Source organism: Penicillium paradoxum (genome assembly GCF_028828445.1).
Source record: "Penicillium paradoxum strain IBT 22861 chromosome Unknown utg000003l_segment0_segment0, whole genome shotgun sequence".
NCBI classification, from domain to species: Eukaryota; Fungi; Ascomycota; class Eurotiomycetes; order Eurotiales; family Aspergillaceae; genus Penicillium; species Penicillium paradoxum.
In genome coordinates, this window is record NW_026643181.1 from 3,491,737 (window position 1) to 3,517,689 (window position 25,953).

Sequence of the window (25,953 nt, forward strand, 5' to 3'; positions counted from 1 at the left end):
TGCTGCGAGTCTTAGCCTATGATCCAGCACCCCGTTTGCGTTGGCCTAGCTCCATTGGCTGATGAGCTACTGAAAATTCTCATTTCTCCAGTACGACTGCTCCGTACTGGAGATACCCAAATTTCATTGTGACCCAATTATTCTGATTGTCATAATGGATCCATCCATGACCCCGACATCTGGCATAGCGGCCTCTCAACCGTCTCGTTCCTCACATTCGTCCAGCTCAGGAAAACATCTACAGCATAGCGATTATCCACCTTCTGATGATAACAACGCTAACTACGACCCAATGAGCGGTGGCCGGTCCCCAGGGACTGGCCCGGTACCCGTCTCCGAGACTACGCCAGCCAGCGAGACCCGCTTCGAACCCCCCGCTGATAGTGCCGCTGGCAAACCCTCCAAGTCCCCCAAACGCAAGAAGAACCGCAATCGCAAGCGTCGCAATCGGCACCAGTCTTTCATTCCGCCCAGTAGAGAGGAATCTCATGATCTTCCTGGGGAGGACTCGGGTGCTGGAGGTGTCAGAGATCCAATGGAGGCCGATCGGCCAACCTCGAGGGACACCCCATCGTTCTTCAAATTGGGGCGCAATCTGAGTAATACAAGCTTGGAGAGTGATGCGCTTTTAGATCATCGGTAAGATATCCTGATACTAAGGGGAACCAAAGCTTGATATAGATACTAATTTTTTTGGCTTTCTCGAACAGGGATCAACCTTTGATGCGACCTCGCCGTGACAGTCGCCTCGCATCTTCATTCCGCCCTAGCTCTCTCGTATCCAATATCTACCGATCGAACGATGGGCAGCCCCGCAGTACCCCAAGAGGCGGACGGAGCCACCAGCAGTACAATGGTGATAGTGACGAAGACGAAGTCAATGACCGGACACCATTGGTGCGGCCAATCTCGGGTCACACACCCGGCCATACTCGATATGGAACAGATACTCGCGCGGGTTTGTTCGCATCTCGTGCTCGGCAGCCTTCTATTCAAACTGTTTCTTCGGGATGTTCGCCAAAGGACAGTCACAGTCCAGTCTATTCTCCCACTGTGGAGCGAGATTACGATGTCAACAACCCGCCATCCATTCCCGGGTCTCCAAAATTGGGCCCGGAGATGAACTATGATGATGCTGTGGTGACTGGGGCTGATTGGGACTTCTCTCTCGCGCGGTCGATGGAGAATCGCCGGGACTCCTTAAATCTGCTCAATGACACTCTGATTGACATAGATGGAAATGGATTACAGCCACATTCTGCGCCATCCTCTTCTCCTGGATCACCATTGCTCTCACCACACCAAGAATTGCGACGGCGCCGTACCGTGGCATTGCCAGCCGAGGAGGACGTATGCTTCCCTACCGAAACAATATCCGAATTGGGAGACGAGGGACCTAGGCAATTGCGAGATGAAACCGGTGAGCGCCGGCGCCGTAGACACCGCCGGTGGCCCGATCTCTCTGCACTGGAAGAATGGAGCCGCGAGGAGAAAGAGGAGCGCAATGGAGACCTCAGAGTCAAGAAGATCAGTGAGCCCATGTTCATCGAGGGCCGGTTGCGACCTCAGTACAAAACCTGGCGACGCGAAGAAGATGAGGCGCCTTATCGATTTACCTATTTCAACGAGGAGTTCCCGAGCACCATTCATGCGCAAACCATTTCGGAGTTGGTACAACCAGGTGGTAGCTTCCGCGATCTGTTCATTCCAGATCCTCCCGAATTGGAGGATTCTTCCTCCGACGAGGAAACGGAGGAAGAATCTCTTATGGAGAACCCATCTCTAAACCACTCAACACAACCCATCACCAAGCCGACATCCCATCCAGACAGCCAAGCTCAAGGCCATCAAACTAATGTCAACCCTCACCTGACACCTCAATCTATTGTCCCAAGCGGAAAGTCTACAAGCGACCTTATGGCTGGCAATGTCCCTCCTGCCAGAGGACCATCGCGTTTATCTGTCATCAGTGAAGGACGACCAGATTCACATCGAGAGCAATCACCGGCACAGTCGAATACATCGCCCAACGCAACCCCTCAGCCGAAGCCTAAGAAGTATGGACCGCGACCGACTTTCTGGTTGGATGTTCTCTCACCGACAGATGCAGAGATGCGTGCTATTGCCAAAGCGTTTGGAATTCACGCACTGACAGCAGAAGATATCATGATGCAAGAAGCTCGAGAAAAGGTCGAGTTATTCCGCAGCTATTATTTCGTCAACTACCGTACCTTTGAGCAAGATATCAATAGCGAGAATTATCTTGAGCCCGTGAATATGTACGTGGTAGTTTTCCGCGAGGGCGTGATATCCTTCCATTTCTCGCAAACACCCCATCCGGCCAATGTGCGGCGGCGCATTCGTCAACTGATGGATTACCTGATCCTGAGCTCGGACTGGATCTCGTACGCACTGATTGACGACATTACCGATGTGTTTGGTCCGCTGATTCAGGCCATCGAAGATGAGGTTGATGAAATCGATGAAATGATCATGCAGATGCACTCATCCAGCAAGGAAGGGTCGTCTAATGACAGTGTACTTCCCTCATTCGCCCCAGGAGAGATGCTCCGACGAGTCGGAGAATGCCGCAAGAAAGTCATGGGACTGTACCGACTGCTCAGCAACAAGGCGGATGTAGTCAAGGGCTTCGCCAAGCGTTGCAATGAGCAATGGGAGGTCGCACCCAAGTCAGAGATCGGTTTGTACCTGGGTGACATTCAGGATCACATTATGACAATGACGGGCAACCTTACACACTATGAAACGTAGGTGTTTTCTCTATTCTCAAGGCTGGTCTGGTGGATATTGGCAGTAATCCCGCTGACTGTGTTGTTCTAGGATCCTCTCCCGCGCCCACTCCAACTACCTCGCGCAGATTAACATCCTCATGAACGAGCGCCAGGAACATACTGCCGATGTATTGGGTAAGCTGACTGTTCTTGGTACAATTGTGCTACCGATGAACATCATCTGCGGCATGTGGGGGATGAACGTTAAAGTCCCCGGTCAAGAGATCGATAGCCTGACTTGGTTCTGGTGCAGTCAGTGTTTCCCTGATTTCTTCTTTGCTTCCATTTCTGGGTTGACCACTAATACGTTGCAATAGTTACTGCCGGTCTGTGTGTATTTGCATTCGTTTCAGTTTGGACTGCTAAACGAGTCTACAAAATTGTATGAACGGACACGATGTGTCCCCATCTTGGAAGATTCTGGGATCTACCTGGCTGGATCGATACCCTGTTTTGGTTGTTTTTGTTTTAACTGGCTCGTTATGAAAATTGGGAACCCTGGAGTCTTTTCTTGCTTTCTCTTTTTGGTCTTTGTTTCTCGCTAGGAATACGCTGCGTGTCGGTTTCTAGGGTGACGATATACGGGTTCATGGTGCTGCATTTGGGTGGTTATCTAGGTACACATATTGCCTACTAGGATAGAACTGTACATTAGTTGTCTATTTCTTTCATACCTATGCTTTTCACACTATTGCCTACTATAGATAGTCCTTGATTGTCCTTGATTGTACCCTTACTACTCGTTCATTCAGGCTGTGATTTGCGTGGCGTTGTTGGATTCTTTGTCCAGACACAATGACAGGAACATGTTGCAAACCCTAAAAATACATCGATGGCACGATCATTGGCCCATCGAGGCCAAAGAGATATATAGCTATCTCAAAGAAAAGAGTCTTCAGAAGAAGCAGTGTGTTATGTGTACGGAGTACACAGGGGGGCAGTGTCATCGTAATTCCCTTACATGGGTAATTAATTATTTCCTGCAGGCTGCAGGTGTTATTATCATTTATTACTATTAATTACCATCTCTTACTATTGATTACCATTGATTACCATTAATTACCATTAATTACCGGTTTCCACGTCACCCACGGGTCACCACCTGAAGAGTCGACTCCAGTGACTTCATCTCCTTTAAATCTTGCTCTCTCTCGCTATTCCCTACTTCCATCACCCTTATTACTCCGTCCTCCGTGCTTACATCTATAATCCATCCCGAGATTCTACAGGATTCTAGACCCGTGCTTCCCTGCAGTGGGCGCCCCTTCTTGACGTGGGCAACGATCATTGGCCTCGGCCACAAACCCGACCCTCTCAGCCACTTTTCACCTTTTGGTCACCGACTTCTCTGTGGTTTTTGGACAAACGTAAGACCAGAGACGTTGAGCCGGATCGGCGGGTCTCCATTCGCCTTGAACCAACCAAGGATTCTCAATTCCTTCGTTCTAGACCTCGTTTTTCGTGGACTGAAAGCAACATCGGGATGTGTGTGCTCTTTGCACTACCCTGACCAGGCCCACTTGGTGTTCTAAACAATCTCCATCTCCAGTTTCCCCAACCACCCTTGCACCTGCAGCCCTTTCGCTTGTTTCTGTACAGATCCCCCATTTTATGGCAACAGCATGTGGTCTTCGGCTATTCGTCCTGTACCCTCACATGTGTAACGACCCGTATTCTGCGCAACATCGCGGTTGATCCTCGTGATAGCTCATTCGCTCTTTCCGCCACACTTCTTCACCGTCGAGCTTTCCCTGTCTAGGCGCTGTGCCTTGCTTTTAGTATTTGCCGTTTCGGGTCCTGTGTCTGCCCAACTGGCTACCTCTCGGGTCTCCTGACTTGTCTGTGTTGTGTCAGCCCATTCTGACTCGACAGGGACCATGGCTGCGGAGTCCGAGAGCACGCCTCACCTTAACAGCACCTCTGGTCGATCCAGAGGGCTTAGGGATGGGGAGGCGGCGTCAGACCCAGTGCATCTGTCGGCCAGCGAAAATGGCATGATGGAACGCTCTATCATTAAATCCCAGGCCCAACCCATGTCTCAGATGCCTAAGCTTTATCCCAATTTTCCTCCGACTTCCGCTCCCGCATCAACCATCAACTCCGTTGTTTCCTCCCGCGAATCTTCCCCGGTCCGACTTTCCTCACGCAATCTCAATCCCTCCTCCCCCAGCCGAGCATCTACACACCACCGGAAGGCTAGCCAAGACCGATCCAGCCCAACCCGACCCCCGAACGGCTTAACTTCTGTTCCATCTACGCACTCACCGACACCGAGCCTTCAACGTTCTGCTTCCTCTCCCGTCAAGCCTCATCTTCTCTCCGCTCCTCCCGACTCGTTGGCCAATGTTCCTAGTCCAGAAAAGTCCAATATGCCATCATGGGCCTCGAACCGTCGCGCCGAGATGGAGTCGACACTTCCGAATACTTCACACAAGAGATCTTCGTTACCCTTGGAGGAAATTACGCCAAAACCGGACCGAAGCACAAACCGGGCAGTTACTAGGGGCGTCAGTGGGCCAGGGTCTTCCTGGAAACGGTCGAAGAGATGGCAAGCAATCCCTCGACCCCATCCAGTGAGACTGCTGCAAAGTCCGTGATCTCGGAAGAGCCACGATTGCACCGGATAGATGAAGACCCAACCACCCCACGCGCCCCCGCTCAAAATCTAGGCAGTGGCAGCGACAGTGGTGAAAATCGAAGCTCGGAGCCAAAGGAAGAGCCTCGTCCACAGGCGTCTGGTACTAAGACTCCCAGGGCCCTCATGTCGCAACGATCGACAACATCCCTCAGTGCAGGCGCTCGCGGAAAGCCCGCTGACGGCTCAGTTCGTAACATGATTGTGGAAACAGAGACGGTCAGCTCGATACCGCAGATCTCCATGGGAGTGGGAAATGGTGAGCGAGGCAACGCTACTCGTTCTGAACAAGGAACTCTACGCACAAAAGGTTCCAATGAGACGATTCGTCCGCGCAAAGAAAAGAGAAAGCACCGTCGACCTAATACCATTACATCGGGCCCTGTAACAAGCAAGGCGGACATTTTCGAGGCTAGAGTGGCTAGTGCAGTCGATGAGGCTGATGTTTCGGACTCTGACGAAACTTTTGTTTACGATTCGAACCCGCCTGATCCATATCCTTCCCGGACTCCCCGTTATCACTCCCGGACGCCTAGTGCGACATCCATGGTGAGTCAGGCAGACCAGCTGGCTGGTCGCTCACGTGGGTTGCGAGATGCTGCTCATGGCGTGACAGGCAAACGCAGCATGAAGTTTACCGCCTACAACAGCAGTATTGACGGCGATATTGTTGAGGGCGATGGTGTCTCGCGGTCTTCCAGGGCCGATGGAAGTGGAACTATCACTCCTCGACATCATAACATTGGTCGTCTTCATGGACGCAGCGCGCACTCGAACTTCCTTGACAACGACTCTCCATACGCCCCATCCCAATCTCAGAAGTCTCCGCGCCATTTTGTTGGTAATACCTATCGACATTCGCGCCACAGCAACACTCGATTGTCTCCCAACTACAGGACTATCAGCGGGGCTAAGAAGGGCGGCGAGCATCCCTATGACTTTGAAGCAGAGGGTGCAGATGATGAACGCACGCCATTGGTGGGCACGCCACGGTCAATCTACAGTCGTAATGGTCGCCGGCCTAACAGTGCAAGCTTGCGGCAAATGGAGTACATGGCGCAGCGCGAGCGTGGATTATTCTCTCGATTCGGCTCTTGTGCCATCATCTTCCTACTCATGTTGATTGTCGCCGGTGGTGCGACATCATTCATTGTTGCAGCAACTCAGCCTCTTTTAGATGTCCAAGTCATTGCCATTCAAAACGTGCTCGCATCAGAACAGGAACTGATGTTGGATCTGAATGTGCAAGCTGTCAATCCGAACTTATTCCCTGTCACAATCGATGACACTGATCTCAACATATTCGCAAAAAGCCGTTTCGTTGGGACTGACAAGTTTTGGCGCGAGCATGGAGATCTGGATAACTTCCCACGCATTGAGCAAAGTCGACGTCGTTGGCACTTGTCACAAACCATTCGGTGTCTGGGAAATGCGGCCTGTATTGATAAATCCATGCCAAGTGACTCTGACACACACACCAACGATGGAGTTGATAAGGGCACCGATCCCCCCTCAGACCCAGAAGGCGATCCGCGATCGATGTTGCTCGGCCGTGTATTCCACTTCGATTCGCCACTTTCTTTCGAATCATCTCCCTGGAATCATCTCACGTCGAGCTCTAAAGGACAAATTCGTCTGGCCCGGCCAGGAAACAAAACTGAAGCAGGAGGTACAGAGCGCTGGGAGCGAGTCCTCCAACATCCCTTTGAATTGACTGTCCGTGGTATTATCAAATACCAGCTTCCGCTAAGCTCGCGTTATCTCTCGGCCTCTGTCAGCTCCAGCATCAGGGTCGTTCCTGATAGTGATGACAATGATCCGCAACAAACACCGCCGAGCAACGACACAGTCCAAATTGCTGTGCCGCAGCCACCTGTCCGCCTTCCTCCCCTTGATACCCGTTCCACCGTGCCTAGCTCGGAGGTTTCGAGACGACCTTTCACGGCATAACAAATTTAGCGATAGATCGATATCATTGACTTACGACAGTCCTGTTATTCCTTTAATCTTTCTAATTTTTTTTTTCACTCATGTAACGAGACAAAAAGGCAAAGAGCCTATGCTTTTGGCTTGAGACTTTTCCCGCGGTATACCCATTTGCATTATTCTCCTGTTTATGCTCTTCTAGCAAGTCCTATCACGGATCAACTCTGTCTAGCACTTGTTGGATCTCAGATCTGGTCTCTCATCTTTCATTTCCCTCTTTCCCCGAGATGGATGCAAATCCTTTCTTATATTTCATGCTTCCAATTCCCACACGGCACCCAGCCATGTTATATCTGAGCAGGTTTCTCTGAGCAGGTTTCCATTCGAAGTTTCTTGTCCATTTCCATCTTTTGTGCCTGTGCACGCTGTATCCATACTATGTATCTGGTCCCTGGCTAATCTTGGAATCGTTTTTCGTCACCTTTGGTTTTGTATGGCGGCAGGGCCTTTTTTGGAAATTCTTCTCCTCATTAGCTCAGTCTTCGAATACGAGGCGGATTGGGCTTTGAAATCTTGTTTCATACTGCTAGAGATTATGTGGATATCTTTTGTTCGGGCTTGTAAATATTGACATGCATATTGTTTCGGGCTTTGGGGATGATATATAGGTTACGATTGAAAAGTTTGTGTATCATCCAGCTCTATTTTTTGACTTGGCTTGTAATCTCTGATTAGATCTGTTACTTATATTTCGTCTGAATGTCAATATTCAGCACAAGTCAGGAGACACTCATAACTTGGATAGTTAACATCCGAGGTCTTCCTACTGAGTCCTAACATCTACATGAGTCTAGTCGATCTATAAACCTGCATATTATCTAACAAAAAGCAGTAATCATTGCACTATCTGAACACACATACACGTCGTTAATCATTATCATCAGCAGCAGGCATCATTCATAACCCTATGAAACAGACGATAAATCAAAGATAGTATATCAAAGAGGCAGGGAACGGAAATCATCAAGTGCAGAACGAAGTAACTGTAAAAAATCAAAGGGGATTGAACCAGGAAATCTGTCAAGGTGGATATAGTATCAAAGGGGCTCAAGGTAAAATAAGAGGCAACGAGGAACTGAAAGCGGAAGCTAACACCACCACTAGAGCAAGATCTTGCTGACCTTGTTGACGATGTCTTCAATAGTCTTCACAACAGGCTCTTGCTCGAGGAGCAGACGACCCTGTCTGTCGAAGCGACTGGGTAGGTCAATTGTTGAATCTGAGTCTGTTTCAGAAGGTCTGTTACGTTCACGTTCATCTCTTTCGTGAGACTTGTGCGATGATGGGTGGTGGTGACTGGAAGAGTGATGATTCGAGAAGGAAGAACTGGGATAGGGCACAGGTGGATGGGGGACAGGAGAAGAGCGGCGGCGGCGATGATGATGATGGTGATGATGGCTATCTCGATCTCGATCGTGATGGTGTTCTCTGTCATCACGATACGAAGATGAATATGGCTCAACAGTCGAGTCACTATCATCGGTCTCATAGCCAGGATCCTGTGGGGAATCTGTCAAGTCGAACGCGACAGATTTCGAGGCTTGTGGCGGCTGGCTAGTTGACCTAGGTAGGGACGATGGGAATGGGTGTATGTTTAGACCTATGGATTAAAGATTAGCTTCTTGTTATGTATAGTTTATGAAGCCACAGTCGTGGTTCATCGAACCCACCCTTGTGTACATCATTTGGATCAGTGGGTAGGGTGGAGATGCTCACATTCTCATCAGCCCTACGCGGCCGAGGTGCGTACTGTTCAGCTCCTGGTCCTGGTGGTGGCACAGCGCCGTAGGCGTACGGCTGGGGTGGAGCAGCGCCAGGGGGAGGAGGGTAGTCCGCCGGATTGTAGGGTGCAGGAGTAGCGTTCAGGTTGTGGGGTGACTCGCCTGGAGGCGGGGGAAATAGTTGTTGTTGGGGTAGTAGTGGGGATCGGCCATGGGTGGAGGGCCTGGGGCCGTTTGTGGAGAATGCGGGTACGGCTCTGGGTCATAGGATTCTTCATAAGGGTCGTGGTGGATGTTGTCCTCATACTCTGGTTACGCCACTAGTCAGGGTGAATATTTCTCGATGGAAATGAGGGGAAGTGGGAACTTACTCGAATGTTCGCGCTCGCGCTCTTTGGACTTGCGGCGCTCGTTCAACTTGTGCGCGGCGTATCCGAGGCCTGTTGCGCCCAGAGCAGCACCTGCGAGGTCGCGTGAGCGGCTGCGGTGCTTCTGGCTTCGTCGACGGCGACCTTCACGGTCAGAATCGGATGAACTACTATAGCGGGCTCGGCTACGACTGCGGCTGCGTGGTTGGCGTCTGGGGCTGTAGGCTTGCTGCGTATTGTAGTAGGGCCCGCCAGGCTGACCGTAGTAGTGTTCAGCAGGGATGCTGCCTGCGACTGGGTCATTGCCGTATTCAATCAAACCAGCTGAGTCGCGAGATGGATCAGGGTAGGAAGAGGATGGGGCGCGGCTGTGAGACCTCGAACGATGGCGGCCCCGGCTCGAACCGTCCTTTTCATCCTTTTCGGCCTTTTTCTTCTCATAGAGACCGGTGGCAGCAGCAGTGGCAAGACCAGCACCCACGATGGGGAGAGCTTGTCTGATACGACTGTGGGAGCGGGAGCGTTCACCCTTCCGGGAGCGTGAATGGCTGCGGGCCTTCTCAACCAGGCCAGCGACTGCAGCACCAGCCAGTCCAGCACCAGCCATGTGTTTGCGGCGCTCGGACATGCTACGAGCCGATCCATCCCTGTCCCTGCCATTCTCTGAGCGACCCCGGCTGAAAGCCCGGGAGCGGGAGCGAGTGCGAGAGCGAGAACGACTCTTGCGGTCTCCGGCGTTCGACTTGCTACGCAATGCAGCCACACCAGCAGCCACAGCTGCGGCGCCAACACCCAGCTCGAGGAGAGTCTTCGCACGGGAGTGGGAGTGCGAGCGACTACGGCTCCGACTGTATCGGCCACCGCTGTGTCTATGGTGACGATGGGAAGAACGATCATCGTCAAAGGAGTGGGCACGGTGACGGCTCTTACTACGGCGGTAGTAGTCACGAGCATGCGACGCAGCATTCACAGCGACTGCTCCGAGAGCACCGGCACCAACGGTCTTACCTATGCGACTCATGCCATGGCTGACTTCGCCGTTTTTCTTACTGCGGCTGCGCAACAACTCAGCAGCGCCAACACCCACCAAAGCACCCTCTGCGAGGTGACGACGGTGGTGGGGGTGGTCGTCATATGAGGTCTCTTTCCTGATGTAGACCATGCTATCATCGCTGCTGTAGTCGTGGTCACGATCGCTGCGACGCCGACTCGCCTGAGAAATGGAGTCATCGGGGCTCAGCTCACGTCGAGGCCGATGGTCCTCGTACTCGCGGACTCGACGGCGGCGGTGGTAATAGTACGGGTCCTCATCGACCTCAGAGCGGCGCACGACATCATAGTCGGATTCACGGGGACTAGTATACGCATTGCGGGCTTCACGAATAAGTATGGGTCATTCTCGAGTGGGAGCCAGGGTACTGCTCCGCCCTTCCAGGAAAACTCATGGACCGGAAATGTGGGTGACCAATGTAGGGATTCAGGTACTCACGTTCATAGTAGTCCCTCTCGTAGCGCACAGGTGGTTCGTAGTCCACCTCTCGCTCGTAGCGCGTGATGCTCACAGGCTCCTCGCGATCAGTTTTGCGCCGAATGACCAGTTCGCGCTCGCCGCTGTACGGGTCTTCGTGTCTCGACATGAAGTCTCGACGATCGTCATCAGCAGGAATGACGTAGCGCTTAATTGACACCGAACGCCCGTCGTCCCAGTCTCGTTCGCGATCTCTGTATGTGTACGACATGGGATGTAATGAAGATAGTAAGAATTTATGAAAGACTGAAAAATGATTCGAGAAGTAAGATGTCGAGGGGCAGTAAAAAAAGTAAGATGCACAATGCAGGGAACTGAGGGGGGCGGCACGGAAGTGGGGTGTGTGCAGAGAGGCTGTGGTCGACTAATGGATGGGGATGTTTCCAGTTCAAGCCTGATTATTGGTAACGACGATCTGGCCACACAGAGTCAAAGCCAAGACAAGCCGGCGAAACCACAGTGGGCTGAATAATGATTCAGAATGATGAAAGGATCCTGTAGGGCAGAGAGCGGAGAGTCGGCACGCACTCAACCGACTCAGCCTCAAGAGTAGGTGATCTGCACCGCTGTGTCTAACTTGGAGAGTCTTGGAGTGGAGATGAAAGTTGACAGCGATGACAAGCGAAGATGAAATGAGAAATAGATGGGGAGAAATAGAAGAGAGAAAAGAGAAACGAGGCGAAGACACCGAAGATAAGGCAACCACGTGAGGCTCTTGGGGGTTTGGCAGCACCTTTGCCCGGGGGCTGTGGCAAAACGATGGAGAAGTCGCTTAGGATTGTTTGTCTCGTGTTGAGGGTGTACGGAGTACTGTACCTACGTTGTACGATACTGCCCAGGCGTCCAGTGTTTACCTGACGAGTTTGGTCCTTCCCGCTTCGACCCATGGACTCTACCAACTGATCCGGGCAGGTTCCATGGTTTTGACCTTTGTGACCCAGGGTCCTACTTTGTATACATTACATGTACATATGTACATGTACCGCCCGGTCTCTCGGACGGTACTTTGACAGAGGCCATGCATTCCAAAGTCATTCGGTTGACAGCTGCATCTAACAAGCCCAGGAGAATGGATCGGCGCTATATGCAGATAGTCATGAGAACACTCTCGCGCACTTCCCGTTGATAGGACATGAATAGATTGGCGGCAATCCACACCTTATATTATAGATTAATTTTACGCCGATGGTCTCGGGTCGGCATTTTAGGTTGCCGTTTCTCTGATCGATTCGACAATACGAGCATCATAGCGCAGCATCTTCGTTCCAATAAGCGCCCAGGAGTTCCCATACACAACCCTCATACCCTTTGACCGAGGGAAATCACTGCAGTGTATCACAGCCCTTATCCACCGGGGCAATAAGAGGCAGAGAATCCTCGCCCTGGTCTTTGTTTCTTTGTGAGAGCCCCGCGGATGACGTCAGTCTGCTGGGCGCGGGGCGTTCTCGGCCACTTGGGGAAGGCTGAGCACTTCGCCTCCCATCCTTCAGACAAAGGGAAATGCGAAGATGCGGTCAAAAACCAAAGCCTTAGGATTATAAGGTATTGTCCGATATATTACTCCATTAAAGAGAACAAATATAAATCCAAACAAACAATATTGCCTTGTCTGATCTCTTGCAGGCGCCAACTTCCATTGCTTTTCCTAACATGAAAAGCGCCTAGGGAAACCCTGTCCGACACCAAAAGCCCATGGTTAACTGGGAATACACGCTCGGGGTACAAATAAGGTACTAATGCGATATAGGCACATCCCGGCGCTATCTAAAACCACAAGAGCGCTTGCCAGATCAGTGTTTCATCAGCACAGATGACGCCCGGAGAGCCCGTTTCCTGACCAATCCCAACATGACGTCTCCATGTGCCCAGGTGATGCGCCCAGATTGCCTTCCAAGGTCGGCCCGACGGCATTGCACTTCCGTGTCATTGGATCTGGCAGACAGGTCATTCCGATATCCTGGAGCCTTTGGTGTTCTATGCCCGGGTCAGACGGAAGCCTCTGCTCTAGCATTTCCTGTTCGAGTAATTTTCTCCTTTTTTTTCCTGTTGGATGTTCCGTTGCATTTTTCCTTTCTTTCTTTTTGATAGAAATATCAAATCTCGGCTGACCGGTAGAGGAAAACGCTCTCCTCAAACGACATCTCCTTCGGGGATGGGAATGATGTGCCTTTCACTGAAGATGATTTTCTGCAGAAGGTCTGCTGTTTCTGTTGACACTGAGGACTGAACAATACTTCTTCTATCATGACATTCCCAGTACCTACGCTGGTTCAGGTGTCTATTTAAGCTTGAAAGCTGAGGTTGTCAATTTTCTGCTGGCTATAAATATTCACAGTACCCGCGCGATTATTCCAAAAGCCAAGTGGACTTCTCTCAATATACAGAGTAACAAATATCTAGCAGGACCACTGGCAACTGAAATATTGACACAAATATGCATCAAGCATGTTGAGCAATGTCTATGCCCAAGCACGTACTACCTCCTTGCTAAAAGCCTTTGTACAATTCCGACAGGCAGGAATCAACAGAGAATCAAACTTAATTATTGATTCTCCTGAAAGCCACAGGCTGCGGCAACGTTTCAGGAGTATCAGTCCGCGCCTGCTTCTGAATCAGGTGATCAAATGAAGCTGACGACCCAACACGAGGAGTGAAAGGCTCGAAATCCCACAGATAACCGAGAGTGCGCAGGATCGAAGAAGCAGAGTAAGACACGATATTACCGTTTGAGTCAGTTCCCTTTTGCTCGACCTTGCCCTTGGCAATCCACGGCGAGATGAGGAGAGTCGGGAGACGACCACCGAGACGGTCGAAGGAGAAGGTATACTTCTCACCATTGGGCGCGGTCTCAGTGTAAGTCAGGTCATCTGGACGGGTAGCCAGAGGGGGTGGGACGTGATCGTGGAATCCACCTGTCTCGTCGAAGGTCAGGATGATGAGAGTCTCTTCCCACTGTGGACCGCCGCGCACTGCGTCGTAGACACTCTTGATGAGGTTTTCACCATCGGAGACGAGACCACTAGGGTGCATGGAGTTCGTGCCAACGCTACAGCAGGACGGATCGACAAAAGAGAACTCCGGGAGCTCGCCGGCTGCGGCATCGGCATAGAATTCCTTCAGGGGAACTGCCTTGTCGTCATTTCCGCTGGTGAAGGTCCAGTCGAAGAAGAAGGCGTCAACCATACTGGCACTTGTGTAGTAGTTCTTCCAAGTGCGGTTGGTTTCTGAGAGCTGCTGGAAGATAGACCGTTGCGTGAGACCGTGAGTGTCTGGGTTGAAAGCCTTGTCATTGGTGCCGTGGCCGGCAGATGTGCCCGAAAGGACAAAGGCCCGGTTGGGATTAGTGGGCTATTATTTTACGTTAGTCTCTAGCACTTAGAGGATATCAAATAGGGTATTTGATATGGACTTACTCCGGGATGATCCGAGTGCCAGTGGTTGAACGTCAGGTAATTCTGGACTAGCGAAGTGAAGACTGGGACTTCATCCTCGGTGTAGTAGTTGATCACCTGCTTGGCCAGAGCAGCTTTGTCCACATCATCACCATAGAGACGTAGCTGTTCATGCACGAATCCCTGCTGTTTGGGCTTGAGTTTGCGCTTAGCAATGTCGTCATTGTTGGGGACAAATGTGCCGAAAAATTCGATATTATTTCCCGTCACCGAGTGATCAGGATCGTTCAAAATCGAATCAAAGTCCGTCGCAACGCTGCATACCTTACCCGCAGAAGGATCGGTTAGGTTATACGGGTTACAGAAGGGGCCATTGTTGATAGGATTGTCTAATCCCTTCAAAGTCTGGCCACCGAGCAGGTTGTCGAAAGATCGATTTTCCATCTCCAGGAGGACAACATGTTTGATCTTGTTCTTCAGGTTGGCGATAGAATCCGAAGAATGAGCCTGGGACTTGAGAACCCTCTGGGGGGCAGCGGAGACTGCCGCCGCGAAGGTCAATAAGCCAAGAAGAGCATTCAGATTCATTGTGAATCAAGGGAATGATCCGATTGAAGGTATGGGCAAAGTGATTGCTCGCTGGACACTCGATCCAAACTGCGGGGAACAGGCTCCCTTCTTATATGTTGGCATCCTGACATATCTCAATTAGCCAAAGATCCGCAACATTCCTCAGGCCCATTCATTTCCCAACCCCCTCCCACGTGTGGCTCTGGGCCTCATCGGCTCAACGTCCATCTAGAATCATAGATGCGGAGCGTAGACGTGATCCATCTGCGGGGTATTCATAAATTGAGCTTATCACAAGGGCTCCCACGCGGGATGAATAACGTCCATCTGAACTGAATCTGATTGGCGACTCCCTCCCCTGTCAGGACATGACCGCGAGGAATGCTCCATGCTGAAGGTCTGATTGGTCGCTTGTTCGGGATTGGCAGGCACATCAATGCCGCAGAGAGGTACCAGCAGCATCTAATAAGGTACATACAGCTTTCAACGGTGGGTAAGCATCAAGGTCGCAGATGGATGAGCACTTCCCATTGCGCCAAGCATTTGCCCAGAGTGCCAAAAGCAGCAAGATCGTCAGGAATGAGTCTAGGGCTGAAAGAGAATAACCCCGCTCAAATCAGGTCATGAGCTGCTTCCACGGGGTATGCTGGCTTGCAACAAGCCCTCTCATTCGGCCGACCTTTGCGCCGTGTGGAATTTCCCGGGGACAGGCAGACCATAACAAGTCAACTAGTTCACCTGCACCCGTCGGGATGAAGCGCAACCTCCGTAAAGCCCATGTCGATCACTTCGAGAGGTATCATCTTATAGCCACATCATAGATCAGGGATTGGATCTTACTTGGATTTGAGTCTTCATGTTCCTGAGACCGTGCGATCAGGGCGGGTGGCGATTGGCTGTCGACTTTGCGACAACCTCATGTGGCTGGTTTAGGTTGTTTTGCCTACGCCGATGTAGTATTCGGGGAATATGCACGCGGTACAAGAATAGTATCTATTGTGAAGATGTGGGAGCTGAGGGGACAAGAGTACAGAAGCTTATATGCGAAGGTTTTCGGTGCCGTGGGTTGCTGAAGCATACTCAGCACCTAATCTATCAACCTGGATATGTGAGAGTATACAATAACTTACTCGCCAATTTGATGTCAACGGTATATCACCTATATCACTCCAATAGATGAACAAAGTGGAAGCTAGAGTCTTTGGTTTCCTTCATTCGACCATGCCCACTAGACGCAAGAAAGGATCGACACAAAGATGTAGTGGAAGTCGCCTGATGTCTTCTTGGAGTGCAGATCTATCATCAAGCTAGCTGTCGGTGTGACATCTGTGCCAATCGAAAAGACCCGATGTTGCACTGTATGACTGTTAGTTCTCCTCCTTACTCTTATGAGACCATGGTTTTCTATGTCGACATCGATACCAGGCACTATCCCCAGAGTCTAAAACTCAAATTTTGTGTAAGACAAGAATATATGCATGTATTCATTATGATTATAAACCTCGAGACCGAGGTTGTCTCTCGTAAAGCTCAGGAGCGGGGTCCGCGGGAAACCTTCACTTCTGGCCGACAAAGGATTTTCTCTCTGTGAAAAATAGCTATATTAGGGTGTGCCGTTCATAAATCTAGAAGATACGTCATTCTTTAGATTTATTCGTCCACATAGCACGTACTAAACCTTGGAATGGACGATGACATGAGCCAATCACCCCAAAATTACGATTCAGTACGAGAGGATGCCCTAGCAAAATCAGGTTAGAATCCCTGTATAGATGGCGTCTACATCTACATATATCCTGCAAATTCTGATTGATTGAGGTTTGCTGTATAAATCGACACACAGCTTTCCTAGTATCAAAAGACGTAGATCCCACGGGATTACAAGAGACGATGGAATTCAAAAAGAGGCACCTAAAAGACATGAGTCAAGAGCATCCCGAGTATCCGGAGCAGCACTTAGTAACATTCACTTGTCAACCGCTCGAAGAACGTGAGGTGTATGCAAGAAAGTGGACTCATTGCGGAATGCGACCGGACGCAACACACCGGAGACCGTGAAGGTACTGCGGAGCAGATAGTTTTAGACGGGTTGATTGCCGTGGCAGATGTAACGAAGGAGAGTCTGATATGTATCTTTTGCTTTAGTCTCTCTGAAGCACAAAAGCCCAGGAGAACCCTGAATATAAGTGATGAGTCCGGTGACGGTGTAGCCCATTAGTAATTTTGGATATGCAGGAGCGGGATACTTCCGGGCCGGTATAATAATCACAGGTATCCTTCTCTTATGTCTTTATGCAATGAGACTCTAACCCGTTCGATGTTCACCTACATTAGCTAACATCTCCGGGATTGACCCCGCACGAGTATTAGAATATAGCGTTGTGTTTCGCCGACAGACTGCACGATGTCAAATCTAATGGTTGGTTATTAAGTATAGCCAAGCTAGTATTACGTTTATTTGTGCGATATTGAGGTTATATTCTTTAGTGGTTGTTTTGCACTTTGCCGGCTTCGAGCATCCTCAAGTATCGGGGGTATATAGACCCTTGCGGGTCATGAAGACTATCTAATAATTTGAGTTAGAGCCCTGGAGCGATACTTATATATAGATACGGCCTAGTGAGAAGAGATATTGAGGAGATGCCAATCTCAGACGACTGTTTGCTGGGAATCAGGCCTAACATCTCAGTCCTGCGTATGCTTACAAATCATAGCCTTCTACCTGTGTGACGGCGAGGCTCAAATAGAATGCTCTTGCGACCATTCTATATACATCTTGGATCTCCTATGGGAACCAAAATCTGAGTGACAAATAGCTCATCGATCTAGCGGGAGTATCCGCCGATGACGCAACGCCAATTCCGCCCCGCTGACGACCTCGGGAGGCCCCGACCAAAAACAATTAGTAATCAAGGTGGATTTCCAATCGGTCGTCAGAAATTCAGATTGCGCATATATCTAGTTCAACAATTACCTCTTATTTGGAAGATAGCACGTAGTATCTTCTTACTGTCTCATCTGCAATTTGCCAACTCACATCTCTCCCATTAAGAGGGATATCCCATCTAATAACTCCAACACACCAAGATCTTCGAAATACGTTGATCACATCAAAGCTACCAACAAAATGACCACAGCAACATTCAAATACATCGATCCAGCCTCGTACGATGCCACCGCCACGGAGCCATTCAAGAAACCGTGGGGCAAAGTCGACGGCCCAGGCTACTCCTACAAACTCACAGATCGGGAGCGCAAAGTCTCAGATCTCCGCGGCCAGGAGGCAGACTTCAACACCGACAATGCTGGCTTTGCTTTGTACAATTCACCAGCCAAGGAGACCACATTCACCGACGACGCAGAAGTGCAAGCGGGGTACTACGCTGAAGTCGAAGCCCTTCTACGGGCGAAGCTGCCAGGCGTGAAAAAAGTCGTCATCTTCGACCACACCATCCGCCGCCGCATTTCGGGCTCAGCGCGCAGCCCTGTACAGCTAGTCCACGTGGACCAGACGCCCCGGGCTGCTGAGGCAAGGCTGCGCCGCCACCTGCCGGAAGATGAAGTGGAGGAACTGTTGAAGGGACGGTACCAGATTATCAATGTCTGGCGGCCGATTGAGAACCCAGCTTCTGATTTCCCGCTGGCGCTGATTGATTGGAGGAGCATTGCCCCTGAGGACTTCGTTAAGGTTGATTTGCTCTATCCCAAGGCGTGGCAGGAACACGAGGAAGTCGCGCCTGATTCTGCGTCGACGTTTTCGACAGAAGGGTATGAAGTCAAGGGGGAGACTTACGCTATTGCTCCTAATGAGGGGCATCGGTTTTTCTATGCTAAGGATATGACGCCCGAAGAAGTCATGTTCATCAAGTGTTTCGACTCGAGGAGTCACACTATGACCGAGGGGAAGACGGATATTGCTCATGGATCTGGTCATACTGCTTTCGAAGATCCGCAGACTCCTGCCGGTTCGCCTGGGCGGCAGAGCATTGAGGTTAGATGCTTGGTCTTCTATGAATAGTGCGATTATCTTGGTGTAAATGAGTGATGACTTTACAACATACACCATACAATATACTTCGACTGTCATCTCGTATTCCGTATTTGACTCCACTTGAGATTGTGTACAGTCATGTCATCGGAAGGCGCCCCTCGTAAACGGATCAATCTGCTCATCTCCAAATTTCCTCGCAACCGTCTTGGCGAAAATTGGTGTCGTGTCTGTACAATGCTGTGAGTCACAGATCGTATCCCTCCCTATATGAAGGCTCAATTCTCCGAGATAGCCTTTTCTTACCCTCCTGTTCTTCAATGCGAATTTTCCCAATTTGTCCATAGTTTTCTACAAAGAAAGGTGGACTAAATAGTGAACAACTCTTGATTCCCCACAATCGAGCCAATTGAACTAACATCCTCCAGAATTCACCAAAATGTCCACATCCAATCTAATCACAGATCTACAAGATCAACCCAAAACCTGGACAAAGGGACCACACCTCGTCTCAACAGACCCATCCCTCATCCCCATCGCAACCCTAAACACCTGGTTCGCCAGCGATGAAGTATACTGGGCAAAGCCCATGCCCGAACCCGTCATACGACAAACCCTACAAAGCTCCATCAGCTTCGGTCTCTACCGTCAAAGCCAAACACAGACCGACAACTCAACGAAAGATGAAACCCCAGATCCGACTTCAGAGGGGCTTGAATTCATTGGCTTCGCGCGCTGCATCACAGACACCACAACATTCATCTACCTAACAGACGTCTTTGTCCTCCCCTCATGCCAGGGCCTCGGACTGGGATCGTGGCTTTTGGCCTGCATGCGGGAAATCATCGATGACATGCCTTATCTACGGAGATCGCTGTTGTTCACTGGTGATTGGAAGCGATCGGTGCCGTTCTATGAGAAGTTCCTAGGAATGCATGCTATGAAGAGTACACCTCCGGTTGATGGGAAGGATGGCGAGGGGTTGGCTGTTATGCAGCGGCGATATGCCGGGTTTCCTGGGTTTAAGGACTTGTAGATAATCTTCAGGGTTAAACACCCTTTGAATATTCGCTTTATACATATTAAAGATATAGATTGTGTGTATCTGGGTACATCTAGAGGGAGAAAGAGGTATATATATGTAGGCTGTAACCTTTGACAGTGAGTGAAAACATCCATGGCTTGTCCTCCAGGGCTACAGCATAGCAATGATTTAGAGACTCTTCATGGCAAGAATTGCATCCCGGACATGAGCTCCAAGCACAGTTCCAGCGTCAACGTCACGAGTGGAGGTATCCCCGGAGTCAAACGTCTTGTCTTGAACAAGGGATTTAGGGAGTTCCGATCCTGAAACACAAAGGGCTAATGTAACCAGAGTTGATCGATTAAGGTACTCGCCGGCAGAAGGCCAGAAACGCGTGGCTTCAACCTTTTTCGCAACGGCGTCACTGGCTCCTCGGCTCTTTGCATCCAGGTACGCAATAATGAAACAAAAGTACAAATACTGTTGGCGAGGACGGTTGTTAGTAACGAACGTCAATGGCTTGTTGTCAATCTCCTATTATATCATTAATATAATACTCAACTCTAGGTTTTGCAATACTGACCTTCAGTTTCATATAGGATCCACTCAAGGTACCGATGATGTTCTCCTTCTTTGATTCATCCAAGACAACACACCTCCATTGAGTTGGACTTTGCATTGGGCCGGGGATAGGTACAATCGCGATGGTACCTTGGTCGAAAAGTAGCTTAATATTGTCTGCCAGTGTGATGCCTAATTTGTATGAGTCAGTCATTTCCTTGGCCACAAAAAGAGCATGCTTGCCATTGCGGGGGTCACCAGGAACTCCATCGTTGACTAGGGTTAACATGTTAGCGGTATAATACAGGCAAGAAAACGAAGGCCTGATCAAACTGGACAAAAGAAGAGGTAACAGGCTATTAAGCTGTTGGGAAAACAGCAATGCTAATAGTTCAGCTGGATGAGAAAAGACGATAAGCTGATGAAAGGTAAGACAGACTTGATATCAGTGATGAAAAGGGAAGGAAACGTGAAGAAAGGTGATAGACTGATGGAAGGTGCCCTGGAGTACAAGAAAAGCAACTAAGCCTAGTTCGGATTTGACATGGCAGAGCCGCCAAATGTCGGGTTCCCAGGTGGGGCGCTCCGATGAGACTGTAAACAGTGCAAACATAGCCAAACCCTGACTTTTAAATTACGCTTCAATACCAGGGCTATATTTACATGTAGGCTTTACACAAAGGTAACTTCTGGTTCTTCGAGAGGATCTTAGGTATAATACAGAGTAGGTAATCTTTAAAAATTACGCGGTAAATCAAGGGAACTTTTTTATTTTTCTATTTTATAAATTACGAGCTTTTAGTGAGGACCTCCGTACCTACGTACGTGACGGCGTATTGAGGCGCTAAACCCTAAAAAGCAAAACTAACCGGATGTTGAAGTTATGTACTCCGTACAAGGTATACCTATGATATACCTACATTAGGTAGCTTGTGTGGTTTCAACAATGGTTCAACTGATAACTGTCTACAATGCTGGGTCTGTATAGAAGAACGGGTCTCCCTAAAAGGTATAGCATTGTGTAAAGATCTCAATGATATCTGCAAATGTACTGCTATTGGTGCCTTTCCTTCATTCCGGTATTCCACCGAGTAGCCTCGGGTTGGACATTATCGGCGTAAGAAAGGGTCCTTGTCGAGCTAGGTGTAGCGTCGACTAGTCCCAAAAAGGGGAATCAGGCCCTAGACATGATTCTCAACACCGGATACAGTAATTCAGAGGTCCGCTGTTTACATTTAGAAATGTCATTTTCACCGTGTAGCCTGTTAGTAGCCTGTATTATAACATCATCCTCAATTCTTTCTAAACAATATAGTCATTGTCACAACAAGCCCCCGTGATAGATCCAGCTGATAGATCCAGCTGTCTAGTTCCGGCGACTGAAATGGCGATTGAATCAATAGCCGGTACCTACACGGCCAGAGTTTCCGCAATCACACGGGGGAAATTCCCAAGTAGGGGCTTAGCTCCATCCCGCAATATGGTCTTACGGGTGAACCATGCGAAAAGGAAGGGTACTTGGAATCAGCTGAAAGAGAACTCATTTTGGTGTCGTTTTGGTGTGGAAACGAGGCGAACAAGTGTGCAAGTCGAGCGTCAACATCACATGCCCCTGGGCAGGACCGGAGGATGACTAAAAGTGCTTAGTTGCCCGGAAGAGAGCCCTGGAGGTGTTACCGGGCAGCGGTCAAAGGGTGGCAAGGCAGCCATTTTTGGCCTCAAAAGCGGTCATTTTCAGCGTCGATCCCACGGATCTCTCATATATACGTAAAAAAAAGTAATGCTTTTAATGTCTTCCATCTGTTCATAGCTCATGTGACTCATGACCAACATTATAAGATAATATAAGCCACCCATATCATGTTTAATATGTCCATCTCCCAGACCCGCGAACATGCGTCGCGCCGGTCAAAAGTCCATCCATATCATGTCATCTCAGACATAGAGAGCCTTTAATCGAACCCGAACCCGGCTGCGCCAGGCCCGAGTGTATCCCACGGTACAGACGTAGGACCGATCCAGTTTTGTGGATGCATCTGTCCGAAATTGGAATGCATGACTGGCTCGCTGCAGGTGGATGCAATGGTCGGTACCGGCGAGCCAGATTGCGAGTGCGAATGAACGTAATTATCCTGCATTGCTACCATCGGGGATAGGGTTGACATTGAGGACATGGGGGTTTGGATGGCTGGTCGGAGGTGGTTGTGGGGTTGGGATTGGGACGGGATGTTGGCTTGTGGTTGCTGGAGTTGGGCTTGGGCCTGGGCTTGAGCGTGCGCCTGCGCTTGGAGGTGGGTTTGCGAATGGGTGAGTGATCGGGGGTTGTATTTCGATGAAGCGACGTCACTTGGGTTTGGAGGTTAGTTGCTGAGTAGGAGTGGGGATTCCAAGGGTGGGCATTTGACATACATCATTTGTCGAATGATCGGAACTGCTTTGCTGCAGAAAACACTGCGCACTGAGAGTGAAGCGAACATGTCCAGTGCTCGGTCGAGAAGCTCTTTGATCTCTTCGTATTCGGATTGGTTTTCCGGGATGAGCAGGATGACTGCTAATGTGACGGCAGCGTGGAAAGCGTGGAAGCTGCCGAGTCCGCTGGTATACCATTTATAAGGCTTGAACGAGGGTGTTTCGAGGAGAGCTTGGAAGATGGACAGCGAGGCCTTGGCGGATGCGATGCACTTTGCTCTTGAGTCGCAGGTTGCGGGCGTGATTTCACCTTGTAGATAGCGGCAGAGACTGGGACGGAGGAGAAGGAGGAGGAGCTGGTGGATTTGGCTGTAAAGGATGTGGTGGTTGGCCTGGTGGTGAACGAGGACAGGTTCGTTTGTATCGAGTGTGTAGCGGGAGTCGATTGTTTCACGGACGGATATGATTTCCGCTTCGAGGTTGGAGGTGGTGTAGCGACAGGTGCTGGGATAACTAAATATTGATTCGCAAATTTTGGAGGAGATTTTGTACAGCCGAAAGTTCAAGAGAAGGTAGGTCATCTGTGTTGGGCGGGGAGAAGATGGGGAACGCGCTGCCCCTTTTACGCTGGGGCTGGTGAGTAAATCGACGTCGTCAATATCCGCTGGCATTTTCACGTCGTGGGTTAGAGGCTGCTGGTCGAGGCTCCCAAATGCGGTATTTTGGATGGTATAAAGCATCATCAATCCGGCCCAAACCCGCCGTCGCTCTTCTCGCTCGATCGGTCCAAGTGCAAATCGTTCTGGATCTAAATGACAGCCCATTGATATCGCAACGTGATGTGTGAATCCTAGCAATGTCCAAATCGGTAGTCCACGGTGGACTCGGGCGTAGTTTATAAGTATCAAGGCTTGTAATGAGTTGATCGAATGTCGGGACATCACTCCATCGGCGGCGAGACATCGCAATGCCGCAGAGCGATATCGTGCTGACAATGCTTTGATGTTTCGGCTGACCGTTCGCTCTCGCCCCAAATCAGCCAGCAAAGGATGATCATCGTCGAGTGCGCTTACAGCGATTGAAAGAATGGCGAAGAGCAATGCCAGCCATGATGTCGACACGCTGCCCGGATCGTGGCAGAAGTGTTGATATTCCGCTTCGAATGTTAAATCGTGAAGGATGTGGAAAACCTGGCAAATGATCAGCTAACCCGCAACCCACCCCGGTTGTTCTTGGGGCGTACCGTAGAAAAGACCTGAAAATAAACATCCTTGAGTGTATCACAATATCGACCAGGCGGCAAGATAGCTAATAGCTCCGCGCGTGATATACTCCCATTCTTCGCCAACGGAATCTGCAAATCATCATCATCCTCCGCGACATCCGAGTCAGCAGTCCGTAAACACTCCGCAGCGGGGCTCTTCGCCACCAACGACTCCCATTGCGAAGCTAGTGGCACGTAGCGGACATGACCGGAAGGCGACGTATGCAAAGTGCCAACGTTATCCATCATAGGACCTAGCGTGTCCCAAGCCTCCAGACCAGAGCCAATATCAGGCTCGGAGAAACTGCCAGCAGCACTCGTCCCACCTAGTGGCGAGAGCGCGCCACCAGAGGGCGTCGTCTGCGCGCTCATTTGTTTCTGGAGCAAGGCCTCCAAATTTCGAATGCGGGCTAACAGCTCGTTCTGCACGATGTTATCCCCAGACGAGCCGTGTTCAGCTGAAAGCCGCGGCTGGCCGAGGTAAATACAGTCTTCGGCGCCGAGACCGCGTCGCACGCATGTCTGACATGGTCGGCCATCACGCGAACATCGAATCTTTCTTGTTCGACAGGCCTGGCAGCTGATGGGCAGACGCTTGCCAGTCGAGCGGGATGAGGCCATAGAAGGGGGAATAAGAATGTCGGGGTAAACCTGAAGTTGAGAGTGGCGCAATCACCTCGTTCGAGGGGTTGTGGAGAGAAAATAAGAGGATTGTCGATAACCCAAACCACCCCCAAAACCAAAAAAAGAAACAATAAATTGGGAATCGTGCGATCTTAAAAAGGGGGTTACTCCACGATATTGGACTGGGAACAATGGCCCTGGTTGGGGGGTCATGGGCCCATGGATCGAGCAAGAAAATCACGATATAGAAAATCCACTAGATGGGGATGACATTTGAAGATTAAGAGCGGTTAAGGTCTTTCTATACTCCAGGCAGATCTTTATTAATAGGAGGTAACCCTTTTTTTTTCCCTCCAAGCAGCCACGTTGGGTTGCGTTAACCAAGTGAATCTTAGCGTCCCATTCATTTTGCCCCTGTCTTCACGCGGGCCGAGAACTAAATAAATAAAAGGCAATAAAATAAATAAGGGAAAAGGATCAAGACTCAAGGGTTGACTACGGCGAGCCCGATGCATGAAACCCTGAGTTCTAGAAGAGTGGAAATTGTTCCTTGATGGGGCTTGGGCGATCAACGATGTAAGCGGAGTCGCCTATCCGATGCCACTAAACAGAATGGAGTATAGACTGGAACGGAGTGCCGGGATGGGTTAGTCCTAATAGGGCCTTGATACACCTGGCAATCCATGGATGCAGTGCGGCTTAGGGTTCGGTCTCAAACACCTCCGAGTCCCGCTCCGGACCGAAAAAAAAAAAAGGTGCGAATGGACTCACATTGGACGCCAAGTTGGACACCTGGAGAGAGTAAGGTAAGGATGGGCGAAGAGACAGTAATCAAGGATCAAAACACCCAAATGCCCGTTGCCACTGGCCTAAGCCACTCGGATGCCGATCATTCCCCCTTGCTTCAGCTCCAAACCACAAGCGCAACAGGGCTGGTCCCTCGGCTGCTCATTGGTCGGGGGTAAGGCACCCGCGCCACATCGGATGCGCCTATGACAACAAACCAATCCCCCTGTCCGGGCGCCAACGCGCCATACTTAGAACAGGGAAAAACGTGCAAAACACGAGCTTGTTATGAAAATTCTGACGTT

The 25,953-nt window shown here is 50.2% G+C and overlaps 8 protein-coding genes across 8 annotated transcripts; 4 read left to right on the plus strand and 4 right to left on the minus strand.

Annotated features, from left to right (window-relative positions):
* Nucleotides 1-91: 91 nt before the first annotated feature.
* Nucleotides 92-3,180, plus strand: N7457_003152 (magnesium transporter CorA family protein; the record flags this gene model as incomplete). Its single annotated transcript, XM_057174197.1, has 4 exons — nucleotides 92-639; nucleotides 711-2,768; nucleotides 2,842-3,044; nucleotides 3,110-3,180. Coding segments are annotated over 4 exons (2,880 nt in total), but the record flags the coding sequence as incomplete, so codon positions are not given.
* Nucleotides 3,181-4,669: 1,489 nt separating this feature from the next.
* On the plus strand, nucleotides 4,670-7,377 carry N7457_003153 (putative phospholipid metabolism enzyme regulator; the record flags this gene model as incomplete). The annotated part of the gene is made up of 2 exons (XM_057174198.1): nucleotides 4,670-5,313; nucleotides 5,367-7,377. The coding sequence occupies 2 exons, from the start codon at nucleotides 4,670-4,672 to the stop codon at nucleotides 7,375-7,377; spliced, it is 2,655 nt and encodes an 884-aa protein (XP_057034349.1).
* Nucleotides 7,378-8,513: 1,136 nt separating this feature from the next.
* N7457_003154 (DUF3824 domain-containing protein) lies at nucleotides 8,514-11,241 on the minus strand (the record flags this gene model as incomplete). The annotated part of the gene is made up of 5 exons (XM_057174199.1): nucleotides 8,514-9,013; nucleotides 9,084-9,358; nucleotides 9,388-9,442; nucleotides 9,506-10,876; nucleotides 10,992-11,241. 5 exons carry the CDS (start codon nucleotides 11,239-11,241, stop codon nucleotides 8,514-8,516), a joined length of 2,451 nt encoding a protein of 816 aa, XP_057034350.1.
* Nucleotides 11,242-13,568: 2,327 nt separating this feature from the next.
* On the minus strand, nucleotides 13,569-15,010 carry N7457_003155 (phosphoesterase superfamily protein; the record flags this gene model as incomplete). Its single annotated transcript, XM_057174200.1, has 2 exons — nucleotides 13,569-14,378; nucleotides 14,444-15,010. The coding sequence occupies 2 exons, from the start codon at nucleotides 15,008-15,010 to the stop codon at nucleotides 13,569-13,571; spliced, it is 1,377 nt and encodes a 458-aa protein (XP_057034351.1).
* Nucleotides 15,011-18,119: 3,109 nt separating this feature from the next.
* Nucleotides 18,120-19,010, plus strand: N7457_003156 (uncharacterized protein; the record flags this gene model as incomplete). The annotated part of the gene is made up of 1 exon (XM_057174201.1): nucleotides 18,120-19,010. One exon carries the CDS (start codon nucleotides 18,120-18,122, stop codon nucleotides 19,008-19,010), a length of 891 nt encoding a protein of 296 aa, XP_057034352.1.
* Nucleotides 19,011-19,419: 409 nt separating this feature from the next.
* On the plus strand, nucleotides 19,420-20,016 carry N7457_003157 (GNAT family N-acetyltransferase; the record flags this gene model as incomplete). The annotated part of the gene is made up of 1 exon (XM_057174202.1): nucleotides 19,420-20,016. One exon carries the CDS (start codon nucleotides 19,420-19,422, stop codon nucleotides 20,014-20,016), a length of 597 nt encoding a protein of 198 aa, XP_057034353.1.
* Nucleotides 20,017-20,193: 177 nt separating this feature from the next.
* On the minus strand, nucleotides 20,194-20,854 carry N7457_003158 (uncharacterized protein; the record flags this gene model as incomplete). Its single annotated transcript, XM_057174203.1, has 2 exons — nucleotides 20,194-20,538; nucleotides 20,588-20,854. 2 exons carry the CDS (start codon nucleotides 20,852-20,854, stop codon nucleotides 20,194-20,196), a joined length of 612 nt encoding a protein of 203 aa, XP_057034354.1.
* Nucleotides 20,855-22,517: 1,663 nt separating this feature from the next.
* N7457_003159 (Zn(II)2Cys6 transcription factor) lies at nucleotides 22,518-24,859 on the minus strand (the record flags this gene model as incomplete). The annotated part of the gene is made up of 3 exons (XM_057174204.1): nucleotides 22,518-22,911; nucleotides 22,975-24,164; nucleotides 24,218-24,859. 3 exons carry the CDS (start codon nucleotides 24,857-24,859, stop codon nucleotides 22,518-22,520), a joined length of 2,226 nt encoding a protein of 741 aa, XP_057034355.1.
* Between the last annotated feature and the right edge of the window lie 1,094 nt (nucleotides 24,860-25,953).